This window comes from Dama dama, chromosome 8 (assembly GCF_033118175.1).
Source record: "Dama dama isolate Ldn47 chromosome 8, ASM3311817v1, whole genome shotgun sequence".
Classification (NCBI taxonomy): domain Eukaryota; kingdom Metazoa; phylum Chordata; class Mammalia; order Artiodactyla; family Cervidae; genus Dama; species Dama dama.
Window position 1 is genome coordinate 28,241,123 of NC_083688.1, and position 19,078 is coordinate 28,260,200.

A 19,078-nucleotide genomic window follows, 5' to 3' on the forward strand; every position below is an offset into this window, starting at 1 on the left:
ACAAAGAAAGAGAGAGCGGCCTCCATATGCCGCGGTCCTAGAGGCTTCTGGGCCGGAGGCGGTCGCACAAAGAGAGTCCCGGGAGGCCACTCCAGCCGCTGGACGACCATAGAGATGAGGCTCCTGCCCGCCTAGGGCCGGAGGTAAGCCGGAGGCTGCGGGGGCGGGAACTAATAGGGAGTGCGGGCGGAGCAGGCCGGAGGCAAAAGTTTCTCAAACCGCAGGATGAGAGGTAGGCCTGGGCGATGGGAACGCTCGGGAGAAGTGCGGAAGGGAGCACAGCGACGAGCGAGGCCCCGGCGCATCAGATCAGCACCGCCGGCGTCATTGCTGTGGACCCCACCCGGTTACCCGCTGCCTCTCCTTAGGACAGTAAGCATGACGATGCTCCCTCCTTAGCTTTGCAGGTTACAAAACGATTTTCCCGTTTGCCGGCAATTGTGATTCCCGCTCCCGCCCAAAGATGTGGACGCTGTCATCGCCTCCACTTTACAAACAGGAAAGCTGACGTCCCGGGAAGCGAGGGGACTACAATCTGTCCAAAGCCACGCGGTGAGTAGAGCCCACAGGCAAGTGGAAATCGGGTGCCTTGGTCCCCAGACCCGATCTCACCCTTTCCCCAGGCCTTCCCTTTGCCTTAATGTGTCCTTTCTCTTCCTCGGTACCGCTGCCCCGAAAATAACCTCATTTATTCTCTTGTGCCCACCCGTGTCCCACCTCACTCCGCCTTCCAGTGGCTGAAGGTTCTCGGTCTAGACGACACCCCCTCCTCCTTGGCTCCCCGTTAAGGCAATTACTACCAGAGCTGGAAGATTCCTTAGAGCCGCGATAAGTGGAGTCTGGTTTCCAGAGAACCTTCTGAGGGCGGAAGTGCGTGGTCCTACCACCTTCTGAATTTCCCTAATCTGAGGCTTTCAGTTGTAGAACTCTCACCTACAAAATGATTTTCTAGCCCTAGGCGCCCCTTACCTGACCTTCAAGGCTTAGTTTCATGAAGTGCTTATACTATCATCCTTAATTCCTAATACTCAAAGCGAACTAATTTTAGCAATGTATAACAGGATATGCAGTTTAGTTGACATTCACTTCTGAGTTGAGTTCCAGTGTTCAATATTAGGTCATAGTCAATGAATGAGAAATTTCTCCAGGTGTGTTACTTTATACATAAGGCACCTCTGGTTTGTTATCTTAGTAGAAGCCTAGCCTTGCATCTCTGTGTCTGCAGTTCTTAACTGTGTGTGAGTGTGTGCTCAGTCGTGTCCAACTCTTTGTGACCACGTGGACTGTGGCCCGTCAGGCTCCCCTGTCCTTGGAATTCCCCAGGCAAGCATACTGGAATGGGTTGCCCTTTCCTGCTCCAGGGGATCTTCCCAACGCAGGGATCAAACCTGTGAGTCTTGCATCTCCTGCATTGGCAGGCAGATTCTTTACCACTGCGTCACAGTTCTTCATTAGAATCCCTTGTCTGACTTGCATAGGCCGTTGTGGTTTATGTTCAGTGAAGTGATAACTTCAGTAAAATCCACTCAGAAAGCTCCAAGTCTAGGGAGGGAGACTGACAAGTAAATAGTGCAGTGTGACGTGTTTCTGATAGAGCTGTGCACGAGGTGCTATGAGGACCCAAGAGAGAGAAACTTCGATGAACTGTGTCAGGACACCATCATAGTAAAGTGACATTTATTTATTTGGCTGCTCCAAGTCTGAGTTATCTTTGATCTTACTTGTGGCATGCAAACTCCTAGTTGTGGTATGTGGGATCTAGTTCCCTTACCAGGACCCCCTGCATTGGGAGCACAAGTCTTAGCTACTGGACTACCAGGGAAGTCCTTGTACAGATTCTTAAAGGATAGTTAGGAGCTGGTGAGCCAGACAAGAGAGATGGCAAAGGGGAGAAGGCCCATCAAGCTGAGAGATGTATAGTAGATAGAAGCAGAAGAGAATGTGGTGAGTCTGGGAAAGGGCAGATCAATGAAAAGTTGAATCACTGGCTCAGAGATCTTCTGCAGAGAGAGATGGGAGATGAATCTAGAGAGGGCAGCAGGGCCAGATCATGAAGGAAGGGCTTTGAGCTAAGAAATAGTGAGATCCTAATATGTTAAGAGGGGAAGGGACCTCTGAGATCCCTTGAAAGTGAAAGTCGCTCAGTTGTGTCCGACTCTTTGCAACCCCACAGATTATACAGTCCATGGAATTCTCCAGGCCAGAATACTGGAGTGGGTAGCCTTTCCCTTCTCCAGGGAATCATCCCAACCCAGGGATCTAACCCAGGTCTCCCACATGGCAGGTGGATTCTTTACCAGCTGAGCCATAAGGGAAGCCCAAGAATACTGGAGTGGATAGCCTACCCCTTCTCCGGCGAATCTTCCCAACCCAGGAATTGAACTGGGTGTCCTGCATTGCAGGTGGAGTCTTTACCAGCTGAGCTATCAGGGAAGCCCTGATAGCTTGGCCCCACCCAATTTTGTTGCAGATAAGAGAACTGAGATCCGGATTGCTTACTGATATGACAAACTTCACTTAGCTTCAAGAAACAGTCTTTAGTATATGGGTCACAACTTCTTGTCTCTTTCCTATGTTCACCCTTATTATCATTTTTATGCTTTTTGTTCTAAACATTGTCTTCTTTTTTCTCCTTTAGCCATGAACTTTATTGTTTGAATATTTGCAACTATTATTCTATACACAAATTTTAATTTCTTACAAAACTCTGTATTCCATATTGCTAGGTCACTTCACTTTCCATTTTATGCCACATTTCTATCAAGAGATATTTCTCCAAATCACAATCTACCTGATTGTGTGTTGCTGTTGTTGTTCAGTTGCTAAGTTGTGTCCAACTCTTTGTGTGATGCCCTGGACTGTAGCCCCCTAAGCTCCTCTGTCCATGAGATTTCCCAGGCAAGAATACTGGAGTGGGTTGCCATTTCCTTCTCCAGGTAAACATTGTCTTAAAAAGAAAATGTCTATATTAACTAGGTATGGCATGCTGCCATACAAGGAGATGCCTAATTGGGGCAGGCACTGGGCTGTGCACCCACACCAACTGGGAAGAAAGTGAGAGATCTAATTATATGTTGTTTGATTTTTCTTCTTGTTGGTTTATCAGCATATAAGAAGCCACAGCACAGAAACTGGTGGTGATGACAGACACCGTGTTGGACTCACAGCCAGCCAACAGCACTGGGGAGATGGATGGACTGTGCCCTGAGCTACTGCTGATCCCCCCAACTCTCTCTAACCATGGAATCCTAGAGCCTATCCAGAGCCCCTGTCCTTCTGGGAACCCTCCACCTTTGCCTCCTGACCCAGGCTGCCTGTTGGTAGAAACCACAGCCACTGAAGAGGACACAGGGAACATGGAAATCATTGTGGAAGCAGTAGCTGGAAATCTGTCCCCAGGTGCTCCTGGAGAGACTCCAGGTATAAACACAGTTGCTAGCAGGGCAGTAGGATAAGCCAGCCTGTTTTTTGTGTGTGCTATTTTTGATCCTTGTCTATAAACAAGATGAAGACATAAGGTAGCATCCTATTTTTATACTTAGAGATGTTGTAATTTGATTTGCAGTTGGTGAATGTTGATTGGAGGCTGGAAAGTTGATTGGTGCACAACTTGTACCAAGCTCTTGGCAGTCTATCCCTGAGAGGGCTTCATGTCTGCTAGGCGGTAATCCAGGAGGGTAGACCTTTCTGACACCTCTGCCCAATTCTTACTGCTATAGTCTTCAGGGATTCTTTTCTCCACATTGACCCTCCCACCCAGGGACTGCAGCCAGGGTTTAGGCAAAAGGCCCAGCCTCTCTCCACCACCCAGGGCTTGGCAGGGCTTCCTAGAGGTAATCTGCTATTTCGCTGCTCTGATTTCTTGTGCATAACATATTTAACTCACCCAAGGCATGCGTTATGACTGGGAGTTGAACAATTTATATTTATGTTAAAAGAAAGATTCTCCCTGTTATTCTTCCTACAACTTCTAATTTTTGGCTAGCTTCCCTGTTTTTTAACTGTCATCTTCCAGCTACAATTGTACCAATTTTCCTTGGCAGTGTGCAAAGAATACACACTTTGATAAGCTAGTTTGATCATATAATATTTCTAAACTTTAATGTGGTGAAAGAAATAGTAAATAAATTGAGAAGGAACCTAGAAAGACATTTGCAGTATATAAGAAGAGTTAATATCTTTAAAATTCAAAGAGCTTTACAATAAGAAAAAGAAACAGTTTGTTGTTTTTTTTTAAAGGGGGGAAAAGAAACCTACATGCAATTCACTAAAAAAAAAAGTCACTAACCATAATCTCACTAACAGACAAATTCCAGTTAAAAGTACCTATGAGATGCCACTTCTGTTTTGTAACACTTGGGCAAAAATTAAGCATTTTTTAAAAATAAAACTAGTGTTGGTGAGGCTATGGGAAACAGACACTATCTTATATTTTATGGAGAGTATAAATTAGTGTGATCTTTTGAAGGTCAATTTATCCACATAACAAAATTTAAATGAGTGTACTTTGACCCAGTAATTCCACTTCTAGGAATCTGTTCTATAGAATGTGTCACATATGCGCACAAAGATAAAGGAATAAGGATGTGTGGGACAGCTTTCTATACAGTGTTTGGAAACAACCCAGATATCCATCAGTAAGAGTGATTTCATTTTGCTTTATCCATGCTCTGAAGTATCGTGAACTGGACAAAAAAAATATGAGCTAGATCTAAATGTACTACTTTTAGATAAAAATATCTTTGATATATAGCAAGTAGAAAAAAGAAAAAACAAATTATGAAAATGTGACCCCATGAGGCCTGAAAGGATATAGACCAAATTGTGTGTGTGAGGCTGGGAGGTAGATATTCTTATATAGATGTGCTGTTGCTCTGAATTTTTATTTAAACAAAGGAAAATATAAAGAGAAAAAAGACCACCAGAATGCAGGACAAACCTGGACTCTACCATTAACAAGCATGGTGGCCTTAACCTTGCAGAATCCCAGGTCCCTCTTCTCATAGGGCAGTTGGAGGACCAAGTGAAAGTGTTTCCTAAGCCTTTCTTTGTCAAGGTCCTGCCATTACTTAAGAAATGGCAGCAATTACTATGAATGTGACTTGGCTCATTTCAGAAAGGATGTCCTCCATTTTATGAGTCACTGTGCATTTGAAAGTCTTTTCATAGAATATAAAAGTAAACATATATATCGTCATGTATGTCGCAGAGGTTACCCCCAGATTGTCTTTTCTTCTTATGAGAGTTTCTAATTTTTTATTTGGGCAAAATATATCACCTTTTCTTAATGCTTTTTGGATTTGGTTAATGCTTGTTACTTTTACTTCACAAATATTTATGAAATGCCTACTTTGTGCTGAGTATCATGTAAGATAGACCATCCTTGACGTTAGGGGCTTACAGTCAGGTGTAGAATCAGACTTAAGTCCATCTCCATTCCACAGACATGAAAAGATCCACTTATATTTTCTGCTGGTAACTAACTCCTCTGAGTCTCATTCTGTCTGATTCTGTGCCTTTCTCTGTCGGTCCTCTGCCTACAGGTGTCCTGGTAAAAGTGGTGGAGGTGTACTTCTGTGAGCGCTGTGAGCAGAGCTTCGCAGAGCCCACTCTGCTGGCCCTGCACCAGTGCACTGAGACCCTTATTCAGCCCGTGCAGGGCCTCCCTACCTCACCCTGCTCTGTAGAGCTGCCCCCCAGCAACCTCACTCTCCCCGGCCCTCTGCAGGGCCAGAGCCCACCAGATAGCCCCCTGCGATGCCCTGTGTGTAGACAAGAGTTTGCCCAACCCCAGGCCCTGAAGAGCCACTTCAAGATGCACCGGGGCACCCCCGACACCTTCTCCTGCCCAGAGTCTGGCTGTGTGTTCTCCACTCAAGAGCGCACGGGGCTCCAGCAGCACCTGAGGCAGACCCACAGAGCGCTTCCGGTGCCCTGTTCCTTCCGGGGCTGCCCCCTGCTCTTCGGGAGCCAGCAGGGCATGGAGCTGCACCGGCAGGCCCATTACCCTTTCCACTGCAACCGCTGCAGCTTCGTGGGCTCCAACGTCAAACTCTTCCGGCAGCATCAGCGGAGTCATGGGGCCAGGATGCAGCGAGAACCGTCTGCTGTAACAGGTCTTCCATCCCAGGAGCTGCTGCCAGGTATGAGATCAAGGGCCTAGCAGTCCCCTGACTGTTCCAGGCAGTCCCCTGCCTGGAACACAGCTGCAGTCAGTCTGTAGAAGAGGCAGTTGTTACAGATGCCATGAATGTATGCATGAATTTAAGAGAATCTAGAGTAGTGGCTCAGGAGGTCAGAATTACTGACTGATATGGGAAGGCATCTAGACATCCTGGACCAGGCAATGAATGAAGATTGGCTTAGGCTACACTGAAGTGATTTAACCAACATCTCTTCTGATCCATCTCAGAACTTTCTGAAGCTGGAAGCTAAATTGCTCTGCCCGTCAGTGGCTGTAGCCACTGGTGGAATGCCTGAGGACTCCTGTTAAAGCAAGTAGAATTAGGCAGGAGAAGCTGGGGTTATTTTAAAAAGAAACCTTCAATGAGGTGGTGCTTCAGTGATTCTTATTCCTGGTGGTCTCAAAAAGAGAGCATGAGGTAAGTAGAGGAGCAGGAGGAAATAGAGAAATCAGACCAGTGGGGCCAGGGTTCTGATGAGAGAATTTGGCTTGCTAACACTGATTTGTGCTGTGGTACAGAAGATTCTTCTTTCCTGGAATGAAAAAGTCATACATCTTTGCCTTACCATGACAGCTGCCTCTATTGAGGGACAGAAGGAATGGGTTTAGGAGCGCAGGGTGTGTCCCTGAATTGCTGAGTTGGATTTTGCAGTAGATGTTTAGCTCAGGGATGTTCACCTGCACTGAGCCACCAACTGTTGGCCCTGGGAACCTGAGTCAAGGAAGTACCGTAGAGTCTGTCCTCTACCTCTGTTCCCCTCTCCCCACTCCAGTGACCTCAAAGCTCTTACCTTCAAGGGGTCTGAGTTTGGTGTTACCCGAGGTTTGATTTACTTTGTGAAAGTCGCTCAGTCATGTCCAACTCTTTGCAACCCCATGGACTATAGCCTGGCAGGCTACTCTGTCCATGGGATTCTCCAGGCCAGTATACTAGAGTGGGTAGCCGTTCCCTTCTCCAGCGGATCTTCCCATCCCAGGGATTGAACCCGGGTCTCGTGCATTGCAGATGGATTCTTTACTGTCTGAGCCGCTAGTGAAGCCCTTGGTTTACTTTAGACTGGAGCATTACTAACAGCTTAGCTCCTGGTCTTTCTGTCCCCATGGGAATAAATGTATGTGCTTAGAACCCAGGATTTTCTTACGCTACACAGTGAGAGGTGATTCTTCCCAGCCAGTAAGAGGGAAATTCTAGCACTCAGTGCTGTACTGGCTTCTCTAGTCATCAAGTTCTTTGTACCTACAGCTTCCAAAGTGCCTCCAGGAACAGGAGAGCCTTCAGAGGAGACAGGAGCACCCTTACCTGGGCAGGAGTCAGCGGAAGAGGAGATGGAGGAGCGTGGTAGCCTGAAGAGCTCCCAGAAAGCCCTGGAGCTGGAAGGTAATGACATGATGGGCTTGAACCTCTCAGTGGGGAGGAACAGACGGGGGGTGGGGGGGGGGCGCCTGGCATTGAGGCTCAGGGGTTTGGTTTTCTGAGTTTTGGTTCACATCCTTCCATTCCTAACATTCTTCTTCGACACAACTAGTGGGGAAGTGATAGATGGGCACAGTCCCTGGTGACACAATGCATGTGGACTAAGTCACTTCAGTCTGACTCTGTGCAACCCTCTAGCCTTCCAGGGTCCTCTGTCCATGGGATTTTCCAGACAGGAATACTGGAGTGGGTTGCCGTGCCCTCCTCTAGGCGATCTTCCCAACCCAGGGATTGAACCTGTGCTTCTTACATCTACCTGCATTGATAGACAGGTTCTTTGTCTACCTGCATTGACAGGCGGGTTCTTTACCGCTGGTGCCACCTGGGAAGACCCTGGTGATGCAGGGGAAAGGTAAATAGCATTTTCTCTCGGCGCTGGCTTTCCTCAGGCAGAAGGCTCTTCTGTGGGGAGAGAGAGGGTGATATTCATAGTATGAAGATGCCAGAGGTTATCCTCTGGCAGCCTGTCTTGTATGACATGGAGCCACCTAGGACTGCATTTCTGAACCCTTGCATTCCTGGTTTTCCATCTGAGTAGAACAGCATTTGAAGCCCATCCCACAGGGAGCATATTTACCAACAAATGACCAGGAAGGATCTGGTTATATTTATTACCAGCTCTCTGACTGGAGTATTCAGAAGTAGGAGTACTTTACCTTGTCTTCCCTCTGCTCAATCCCAGTGAGGTCCTTCTCCTTCCAACCAGCACTCCTGATTCTTCTACCTGCCCCCATGGAGGGCAGGAGGAACAAGAATGTTCCATCAAGATTGTTCTTTTGAGCTTTTCTGGATAGAGGCTCAGGGATAGAGGGTGGCTGGGTGAAGCACTTCTTACAGGCCACAACATGGTCTGAGAAGTCCTTGTGATTTTCTTTCTCTAAATACTTGAATATCTTGTCTCTTCTTTGAGCCTGCAGAGTTTGAGATACTGCTGTTTGGTTTCCCGGAGAAAAAGAAGCGAGGCCATGCAGGCATGCATGTTTTGTCTGGGCAAACTGTGGTTCTCCCAATATCCGGGCAGTCCTTGGCCTATCAAAGGATCTCACTGTCAACCCTCCCCGCCTTTTTCCCTCTCCCAGGTACTGTGGCTTCTGGCACCGAGTCCCTCTTCAAGACCCACATGTGTCCAGAATGCAAGCGCTGCTTCAAGAAGCGAACTCACCTGGTGGAGCACCTACACCTCCACTTCCCAGACCCCAGTCTCCAGTGCCCCAACTGCCAGAAGTTCTTCACCAGTAAGAGCAAGCTCAAGACCCACCTGCTGCGGGAGCTGGGCCAGAAGGCCCACCGCTGCCCACTGTGCCACTACAGCGCTGTAGAGAGGAATGCCCTCAACCGCCACATGGCCAGCATGCATGAGGACATCTCCAACTTCTACTCGGACACCTATGCCTGTCCCGTTTGCCGGGAGGAGTTCCGCCTCAGCCAGGCCCTGAAGGAGCACCTCAAGAGCCACACCGCGGCTGCCGCGGCTGAGCCACTGCCCCTCCGCTGCTTCCAGGAGGGCTGCAGCCACACGGCACCCGACCGCAAGGCCTTCGTGAAGCACCTGAAGGAGACCCACGGGGTGCGGGCCGTGGAGTGCCGCCACCACTCATGCCCCATGCTCTTCGCCACAGCAGAAGCCATGGAGGCCCACCATAAGAGCCACTATGCCTTCCACTGCCCCCACTGTGACTTCGCCTGCTCCAACAAGCACCTGTTCCGCAAACACAAGAAGCAGGGCCACCCCGGCAGTGAAGAGCTGCGCTGCACCTTCTGCCCCTTTGCCACCTTCAACCCAGTGGCCTACCAGGACCACGTGGGCAAGATGCACGCTCACGAGAAGATCCACCAGTGCCCCGAGTGCAGCTTTGCCACCGCCCACAAGAGGGTACTCATCCGCCACATGCTGCTGCACACCGGTGAGATGGCTTCCACCCTTTCCTCGCTCCGTGTCGTGGGGGCGATGACGGTGATGATGGCGGCAAACGGGAGCTTTCCGTGTGTGCCGGGCACATGGTGGGGTTTTGCATACATTGCATAGGACTCATGAGGTAAATCTAGCATCTGAAGTCCACAAATGAGCCTTAAGCTGAATGTCCATCAGCTCAGAAAGTGGTCAGGCTGAGATTTGAATCCAGGCCCTCTGACCCAGGGGCTTCCCTGGTGGCTCAGACAGTAAAGCGTCTACCTGCAATGCGGGCGACCTGGGTTCGATCCCTGGTCGGGAAGATCCCCTGGGGAAGGGAATGGCAACCCACTCTAGTACTCTTGCATGGAAAATTCCATGGCCAGAGGAGCCTGGTAGGCTACAATCCATGGGGTCACAAAGAGTTGGACACAACCGTGCAACTTGACTTTCACTCTCCTCTGACCCAGACCCTGTGCTCTTGTGCCTCACCTTTAATGCCCTGGTGGGTTTTGCCCACCCCTAGTCAGGCATGTTTGGGAGAAGGCAATGCCATCCCACTCCAGTACTCTTGCCTGGAAAATCCCATGGACGGAGGAGCCTGGTAGGCTGCAGTCCATGGGGTCAAGAAGAGTCGGACATGGTTGAGCGACTTCACTTTCACTTTTCACTTTTATGCATTGGAGAAGGAAATGGCAACCCACTCCAGTGTTCTTGCCTGGAGAATCCCAGGGATGGGGTTGCACAGAGTTGGACACGACTGAAATGACTTAGCAGCAGCAGTAGCAGCAGCAGTCAGGCATGTTTACCCAGCCTGTTAAAGCAAAGAAGCCCAAACTAGGACAGATGCCTGCCTTTGTAATTCAAGTTCTGTGATGTGCTGTGAGAGATGGGGCTGAGGGGACTGAGCCATCCTTATATGTTATAGCCTTGGCAGCCATGACACTGAAACATGATCACGTCTCATGACCTGAAAGTTGCAGGTTTTTCAACTCAGACTGTTTAATTGGTTATTAGCATTACTGATACTTTGAGTAAAAACCAAATCAGGCTCCCTGGCTATACAGCATCTGCCCATTTGTGATCTCTATGTAAGCATTGGTGGATTGACCAGACATTTAAAAAATCTCATCAAAGATTCTTTAATTTGGGAGGACAGTTTTTAGGCAGCTTGTGGCAAAGCCATTGTTTTTCCCATTAAACAGTTCATTTCTATACAGGCTTTAGTCACAAAATCTCATTTTGGGGGGGGCCTTTCCTAAAACCTCACATCAATATAGGCGTATTTTCTTTTATTGTACTTCACTTTATCATTCTTAGCAGATGCTGTGTTTTTTATAAATTGAAGGTTTGTGGCAACCGTGCATTGTCAGGTGATAGTTAGCATTTTTTAGCAGTATTTTTTAATCAAGGCATGCACATTATTTTGTTAGAATGCTGTTACACACTTGATAGGCTGCAGTGCAGCATGTGAACATAACGCTTTTATGTGTACTGGGAAACCATGAAATTTGTGTGATTCACCTTGTTGCAGTACGTGCTTTACTGCAATGGTCTGGAACTGAGCCCACAGTGTCTCTGAGGTATGTTTGTGTAGCACTTTACAGTTTACGGAATTCTTTCGTATTTATTATTCATAACAATCTTGTGAGGAAGGCAGGTAAAGATGAGAGACCCTGAACATTTAAATGGCCTGTTTCAGGATCCCACAGCTGGTACTAGAACCAGAGCCAGCTGGGTGCTTTTCTTTCACTGTCAGGGGAGGAGCTGAGTGGGTGGCAGGGGCCTCTGGGAAAGGTCTTGAAAGGAATATGGCCCCAGCCTCACCAGCCAGTGCCAGGTCTTGACCAACTTACAGGGACAGCTCGTCCTTGAGTCCTCTGGGGCATCTTATTTAAACTTCACGTCTACCATGTGAGGTCAGTATTTTTGTGTTCCTGCCCCCCACCTTTTTGGAAACCAGGAAACTGAGACTTAGAGGGGATAAATTACCTGCCCAAGGCCACATAGTAGTAAACTGGACTTTCAGCCACTGCCTAATAGCTCTGTGGTTTCTCTGTTCCTCAGCTTCTTCCTCTGTAAAATGGGGTAATCAGAACACCTGCCTCACAGGGCTGTTGTGAGGATTCAGTAAGGGGAGGCATTTTTATAAAGTGCTCAGAAAGGCGCCTGGCACATAGCACTGTATAAATGTCAGCTATTAATATCTTTATGACTGTGTCGGACTCCAGAGTCAGAGTTGTTAACCACTATGTCATATTGCCTGATTTCTTCCTCCTCCTCTTCCACAAAACTAAGTGGATTGGGCTAAGTGGAGCAGTTGGCCATCAGTGCCAGTAAGCCGTATAACAAATCTAGAACTGACTTTGAAAAAAGCTGGGTCTTCGTTTCTGTACATCTTCCGTGGTGTCGGGGTGGAGGCGTGGTCATCCAAGAGGGCCGTGGGGTAGCGCTGACTCTGCCATCAGCACCTCAGCTTCCGCTCCTGCTGGGCATCAGGGCATCCCTCAGGGGGTCCACGTCTGACCCGTGTCCTCTCCCCGCTCACCCCACGCCCACAGGTGAGAAGCCCCACAAGTGTGAGCTGTGCGACTTCACTTGCCGCGACGTGAGCTACCTGTCCAAGCACATGCTGACCCACTCCAGCAGCAAGGACTACATGTGCACCGAGTGCGGCTACGTCACCAAGTGGAAGCACTACCTCAGCGTGCACATGCGCAAGCACGCGGGCGACCTCAGGTGTGAGCGCACGCGCGCCCCCCTCCCTCGCCCCGCGACCTGGGGTTAAGCTGGCCGCAGCCAGCTCCCAGCCCCGTCTCTCTTCCGGCCCCGAGAGACTCCTCCTCACACCCCTCCGCTCCTGTCACCGCCGTTCCACTGCCTCCAGCTGACCTCTGCCTGTGGCCCAGGCCGCACAGTGAGACTTCTCTGGGCTCAGGGAAGGGAGTGCAGACCCAGAGGGGAGGCCCGGAGACTGAGGTGACATTTGAGCTCTGAGCCCAGTCCTGGTGACGTCGATGGGCTATGCTTGTGACCCCGATCCTGGCACTTCCACATCCCAGCAAGTTCCCCTCTGACCAGTGGATACAGCTGGCTAGGGAGTCTGTCCTTAGCTTTCATGCCTCTGTGGAGAGTGGGCACTCAGTGCAGAAACCTGCCCGAGGAGTTGTAGCCATGTCAGCACCCTGGAAGTCTGCAGAAGTTTGCCGATTCATGATATCTTCCCTTTAGGAAGAAACATAGATTAAGAGTTGGAACACAAGCCCTGAAGCTAGACTGTCTCTGCCCTTCACGTCCTTTGTAACTTGAGGCAAGTTATTAACTTCTGTGCCTTAGTCTCCTCACTGATAAAATGGAGATACCTAGTTCATAGGGTAGCAGAAAAGACGATTCAGTTAGACGACAAGGGACTTTCCTGGCAGTGCAGTGGTCAAGACTTTGCCTTCCAATGCACCAGGTACGGGTTCGATCCCTAGTTGGGGAACCAAGATCCCACATGCCTCGTGGCCAAAAAACCAAAACATAAAACAGAAGCAATATTGTAACAAATTTAATAAAGACTTTTAAGAAAATGTTTTAAATAAATCAGATGACACATGTACAAGTGAGTGTGGAACCTGGCCCATGGTATGAATTTATGAGTGACTGGTAGTGGCTAATAATTGTGATCTTTCTCTCTTTGCCAGATACCAGTGCAACCAGTGCTCCTATCGCTGCCACCGGGCTGATCAGCTGAGCAGCCACAAGCTGCGGCACCAGGGCAAGTCCCTGATGTGTGAGGTGTGCGCCTTCGCCTGCAAGCGGAAGTATGAGCTGCAAAAGCACATGGCTTCCCAGCACCACCCCGGTACGCCCGCGCCGCTCTACCCCTGCCGCTACTGCAGCTACCAGAGCCGCCACAAGCAGGCGCTGCTGAGCCACGAGAACTGCAAGCACACCCGCCTGCGCGAGTTCCGCTGCACCCTCTGTGACTACCGCACCTTCAGCAACACCACGCTCTTTTTCCACAAGCGCAAGACCCATGGCTACGTGCCCGGCGACCAGGTCTGGCAGCTCCGCTGTGCCAGCCAGGAGCCAGAAGGGGCCAGGCAGTGCCCAACACCCTCACCAGACTCAGAGCCTGCAAGTCAACTGTCTGCCCAGCCTGAGGGGCCAGACCACGACCCAGGGGCTGTGATGGACCCCACCCTGATCCAAGCCCTGCCAGAGACCAGCGAGGAGGGCAGTGCTGGGAAACAGGACAGCAGCGAGATTCCCCAGGGGGACGACCTGGTTGGCAGCCCCAGTCCAGCGGAGGTAGACGAGGGCGGCTGCACACTACACCTCGAGGCCCTGGGAGTCGAGCTGGGACCTGTGGCTGACCCGCCCCTTGAGGAAGTCACGGAAACAGCTCCTGTGGAGTTCAGGCCCCTGGACCCCTCTGGGCCCCTGAGCCTGGAAGGACCAGAGGGAACTTTGACAGAGCTGTCTACCTTTGAGGGTGCTGGAACTTCTGACTTAGGTGCTGAAGAGCCCATTCTGGAAAAGTCAGTCTCTCAGCCCCCAACCAATCCCTCTTCCTCAGAGGAGCCCCCAGATGGCTGGGTGGGAACCTTCAAGGCAAGTATACCCACCGAGACAGCACCCCTGCCCCAGCTCCCTGAATCTGAGTCATTACTCAAGGCCCTAAGGAGGCAGGACAAAGAGCAGGCAGAGGCATTGGTGCTGGAAGGGCGAGTCCAGATGGTTGTGATTCAGGCGGAGGGGAGAGCTTTCCGCTGCCCACATTGCCCATTCATCACCCGCCGGGAGAAGGCCCTGAGTCTGCACTCCAGGGCTGGGTGCCAGGGCCGCCGAGAGCCCCTGCTCTGCCCTGAGTGCGGCGCTAGCTTTAAGCAGCAGCGTGGCCTCAGCACACACCTGCTGAAGAAGTGCCCCGTTATGCTCAGAAAGAACAAGGGCTTGTCCAGACCAGATTCACCCATCGCTCTGCAGCCTCTGCCCCCGGGCACCCCAGCCTCAGAAGATGCAGAAGGTGGGAAGCCCCCAGCTGCACCATTAGAAGAAGGAATCATGCTCCCAAGAGATGCTCCTTCCGAGGCTTCTAGGGAGCCAGAGAAGATAGGGGAGCCTCTTGCCGTGCTCTCTGGTTCTACAGTCCCTCCTGTGGGAGACTCTTTGTCCTCAGAGGCCCCTGAGAAGTTCCACTTTGAGCAGGGCAAGTTTCACTGCAACTCATGCGCGTTCCTCTGCTCTCGCCTCTCCTCCATCACCTCTCATGTGGCTGAGGGCTGCCGGGGTGGACGCGGGGGAGGAAAGCGAGGGGCCGTCCAGACCCAGCCTGCCCTGTCCCCGCTGAGCAGCGGGGATTCTGCACCCCTGAGCAGTGGGAGTATAGAGCGCAGCCCGGGGGATGGGGAGCCGGCCCTGCTGCCAAAGCAGAAGGCAGCCCGCTTCTCTTGCCCCACGTGTCCCTTTAGCTGCCAGCAGGAGCGGGCTCTGCGGACTCACCAGACCCGGGGCTGCCCCCTGGAGCCCTCTGGAGAGCTGCGCTGCGGCCTCTGCCCCTTCACTGCTCCCGCTGCTGCCGCCCTGAGGCTCCACCAGAAGCGCCGGCACCCCGCCGCTGCCCCGGCCCCAGCCCGAGCCCCCCGGCCCCCTTTGCAGTGCGGGGACTGCGGCTTCACCTGTAAGCAGAGCCGGTGCCTGCAGCAGCACCGACGGCTGAAGCACGAGGGGGTGAAGCCACATCAGTGCCCCTTCTGCGACTTCTCCACCACCCGACGGTACCGGCTTGAGGCCCACCAGTCCCGACACACAGGGGTTGGCCGCATCCGCTGCAACTCCTGTCCTCAGACGTTCGGTACCAACTCCAAACTGCGCCTGCACCGGCTGAGGGTGCACGACAAAACGCCTACCCACTTCTGTCCTCTCTGTGACTACAGCGGCTACCTCCGCCATGACATCACCCGCCACGTCAACAGCTGCCACCAGGGCACCCCGGCTTTTGCCTGCAGTCAGTGCGAGGCCCAGTTCAGCTCCGAGACGGCGCTCAAGCAGCACGCGCTGCGCCGGCATCCGGAGCCCTCGCTGCCCACCCCTGGCTCTCCGGCGGAGGCCGCCGAGGGCCCCCTGCACTGCACCCGCTGCGGGCTGCTGTGCGCCAGCCCCGCCAGTCTGCGGGGGCACACCCGGAAGCAGCACCCCCGGCTCGAGTGTGGGGCCTGCCAGGAGGCCTTCCCCAGCCGGCCGGCACTGGATGAGCACCGGAGGCAGCAGCATTTCAGCCACCGCTGCCAGCTCTGTGACTTTGCTGCCCGGGAGCGGGTGGGCCTGGTGAAGCACTACTTGGAGCAGCACGAGGAGACTTCCGAGGCAGCGGCAGCCTCGGCCGGGGAGGGGGACTCTGGTCAGCCCCCTCTGCGCTGCCCCTTCTGTGACTTTGCCTGCCGCCACCAGCTGGTGCTCGATCACCATGTGAAAGGGCATGGGGGCACCCGGCTCTACAAGTGCACGGACTGTGCCTACAGCACCAAGAACCGGCAGAAGATCACCTGGCACAGCCGTATCCACACTGGGGAAAAGCCCTACCGCTGTCACCTCTGTCCCTATGCCTGCGCGGACCCCTCCCGCCTCAAGGTAAGGTCAGGGGCCATGGGGTCCGGAAACGGAAGGAAGGCAGGCTGAGGAGTCAAAGCCCCCTGGGTTCTCTAATCCTGACTCTTCCATGTATTAGCTCTGTGACTTGGGTCAAGTCCCTTAACTTCTCCAAGCCTCAGGTTGCTCATCTGTGAGAAAAGGGAATAATACTGCATAGGGTTGTTACAAAGGTAGAATTCCAGGACTTCCTGGTGGTCCAGTGGTTAAGACTCCGTGCTCCCAGTGCAGGGGGCATGGATTCAATCCCTGGTCAGGGAACTAAGATCCCCCGTGCCATGTAGCCAAAAAAGATAGAATTCCATAATATATGCTTGGCATGTGATAAAGGCATTGTAGATAATCTAGATAATAATAGCTAACATTTTTTGAGCACTTACACTATATGTTGGGCATTAATTTTAATCCTTATGAAAATATGAAGTATACTTTTACTGTTTCCCATTTTTAATAAACTGAGAGTTAGGGGTTAGGTTGCTCAAAGACACAGCTAAATGAGTGGCACAGCTGAGATCAGGTATACCTGAGGTTGGCCAAATGGATCAGGGTGGTGTCCGAGTGACTGGCCTAGGGGACCTGATTGGCAGTTGGGGGTGGGGGCTGGGATGGGTTGGCTTGGTGCAGGGAACAGGATTATCTGCCAGCAGTTTCTCTGCCTGCTTGCCCTATTTCCATGTCCAGTGAGTACCCATTAGGCACATGTTCTCTGGGTGCTCTCTGCTCTTCTCTCCTCCAGTACCATATGCGGATCCACAAGGAGGAACGGAAGTATCTGTGCCCTGACTGTGGCTACAAGTGCAAGTGGGTCAACCAGCTCAAGTACCACATGACCAAGCACACAGGTGAGTCTGCGTGGTTTCCACAGGCCCGAGGGGCTCCCCTGTGCCGTGGCACACCCAGCCTCCCTGAGTGTGGTATATGTCCTTATGCAGATTTGGGGTGCATATCAGTTTTCACATCAGGGGTAGTGGGTCAACTGAAAGGCCAGAATAACTTCCCAACCCACTGAAAGCCTATGAGAATCAGGAGAGGTGAACCTGGGGGTCTGGGCATGTGTGCTTTGCAAAACCTTCTCAGGGGGTTGTGGCACAAGGTCACCCCTTTCCTGTTGAGAACCCCCAACTCGAGCATGAGGAACCAGATCTATCTGGTTCCTGTGGAGACAGGATGGAACTATTGTGAGTGAGGAGGCGAAAAGTAGAGGGCTCGCCTGTTTTAACGTGTCCTTTTTTTTCCCTCCTGAGTAGAGTCCATGGACCACAGGTTCTCAGAACGGTTCATGATGGTGTGTCTTGACCACTGCATATGGCCCACCCTATAAGGGAATTAACCAGGTGCATTTCAAGACCCTCTGCCTCTATGGATGGCACTACTTTTTACCTCTACGTCTTCCCTCTTAAGTATTTTCTTTTACTTCCTGAGTTGAACAAGGAACTGTATTTAAATAGATTCCCAGTTCCATGAGTACTCCAGGACCAAAACAGGGTTGGAATTCCACTTGTAGAAAACTTAGCATATTTGAGTCTTTATTGCTGTCAGATGGCTACTTAGGGGTCCAGTTAGTTATCAGCATCCATTGAGCACCCACTGTCTATAAGGGGTTCTGTGGAAGAAGGGCAGCACATCAGACAGGATCAGAGCATTCCAGAGACACGGTCCTTAGTCAGCTGGCTGGCTGCGTTCCTTATGTCCCAGGATCACAGTGGCACTTCTGGTCCACGAATCCTTGTTCCACCTCTTTCAGTGGCGACCTGTTCCCTGTCCTTCCCCCGTCCCACAGGACTGAAGCCATACCAGTGTCCCGAGTGTGAGTACTGCACCAACCGGGCCGACGCACTGCGCGTGCACCAGGAGACACGGCACCGGGAAGCTCGGGCCTTCATGTGTGAGCAGTGTGGCAAAGCCTTCAAGACACGCTTCCTGCTGCGCACCCACCTGCGCAAACACAGCGAAGCCAAGCCCTACGTGTGCAATGTGTGCCACCGGGCTTTCCGCTGGGCTGCTGGCCTGCGCCATCACGCCCTCACCCACACCGACCGCCACCCCTTCTTCTGCCGCCTCTGCAGCTACAAGGCCAAGCAGAAATTCCAGGTGGTCAAGCACGTGCGCAGGCACCACCCTGACCAGGCTGACCCCAACCAAGGCGTGGGCAAAGACCCCACCACCCCCACGGTGCACCTGCACGACGTGCAACTGGAGGACCCTGGCCCGCCTGCTCCCGCTGCTCCGCCCACTGGACCCGAGGGCTGAATGCACCCCCCTCCGAGACACGAGGAGGGTGCGGACCCATGTACAGACTGGACCTAAGGGCTGAGCCCCCACACCTCCCAGACACGAGGAGGGTGTGGACCCATGTGCAGACTGAACCCAGAGCCAGCCTTGGGAGCTCAGGGCTGTGGGAGGGGCTGGCTTCAGGGCATAAATGAGGCTGGAACTCTCCTGGGAACCCTCCTGGCCCGTAGTACTTGGAAGTTGATATAAAAGAGAGACCTGGACCACAAATTGATTTCTGTTGAGGCACACTGTGTTTTTGACCTGTGTATTCCTAATTTCTTCACCATCGCCCCACCAAAGTCCTATAAGATCGTGGATTACCCATTTCATCTTCTCTTTCCTTCTTAACTGTGTCAAGTTCCTGTCTTCTCAGCATCCTCAAAACAGTTGTATCTAACCGCATGTGCCGTTGTGCCCACTGCTCCATAAAGCATGGTTAAATGATTCGTAGCTTATATAGACTCTTCCATGTCCCCGACTTTAATACTGCCAGACTGTCTCTTAGTCCTGTCCCCTCTCAGGCCTCCGCCTCTCCTTTGTCTCCTTCCATCTCCGCTGAGTGATTGATTCTGAAACAGGACCAGGTCTATCTTCTGTCTGTCCTAGAGCCTGAGTCAGC

At 51.8% G+C, this 19,078-nt stretch overlaps 1 protein-coding gene across 4 annotated transcripts; it reads left to right on the plus strand.

The window, feature by feature from the left end:
* The first annotated feature begins 28 nt into the window (after positions 1-28).
* ZNF142 (zinc finger protein 142) lies at positions 29-18,909 on the plus strand. Of its 4 annotated transcripts, none has more exons than XM_061148740.1 (10): positions 29-143; positions 400-552; positions 3,107-3,420; positions 5,544-6,143; positions 7,428-7,562; positions 8,738-9,562; positions 12,111-12,288; positions 13,236-16,167; positions 16,922-17,027; positions 17,966-18,909. In XM_061148740.1, exons 3-10 carry the CDS (start codon positions 3,141-3,143, stop codon positions 18,433-18,435), a joined length of 5,526 nt encoding a protein of 1,841 aa, XP_061004723.1. In that variant the 5' UTR covers positions 29-143; positions 400-552; positions 3,107-3,140; the 3' UTR covers positions 18,436-18,909. The 4 variants fall into 4 exon arrangements, with proteins under 4 accessions (XP_061004723.1, XP_061004722.1, XP_061004725.1 ...); XM_061148739.1 differs by lacking the exon at positions 29-143 and adding an exon at positions 144-232; XM_061148742.1 differs by lacking the exons at positions 29-143; positions 400-552 and having other exon boundaries at positions 3,281-3,420; positions 6,065-6,143.
* The last annotated feature ends 169 nt before the right edge of the window (positions 18,910-19,078 follow it).

What these genes read in the sequence shown, in the direction of transcription:
- ZNF142 (XM_061148740.1), top strand. Translation starts at nt 3,141, where the DNA reads ATGACAGACACCGTGTTGGACTCACAGCCAGCCAACAGCACTGGGGAG. An exon ending in CCACATGCTGCTGCACACCG is followed by an intron (nt 9,563 to 12,110) that starts GTGAGATGGCTT and finishes CCACGCCCACAG; the next exon opens with GTGAGAAGCCCCACAAGTGT. An exon ending in CCACATGACCAAGCACACAG is followed by an intron (nt 17,028 to 17,965) that starts GTGAGTCTGCGT and finishes CCCGTCCCACAG; the next exon opens with GACTGAAGCCATACCAGTGT.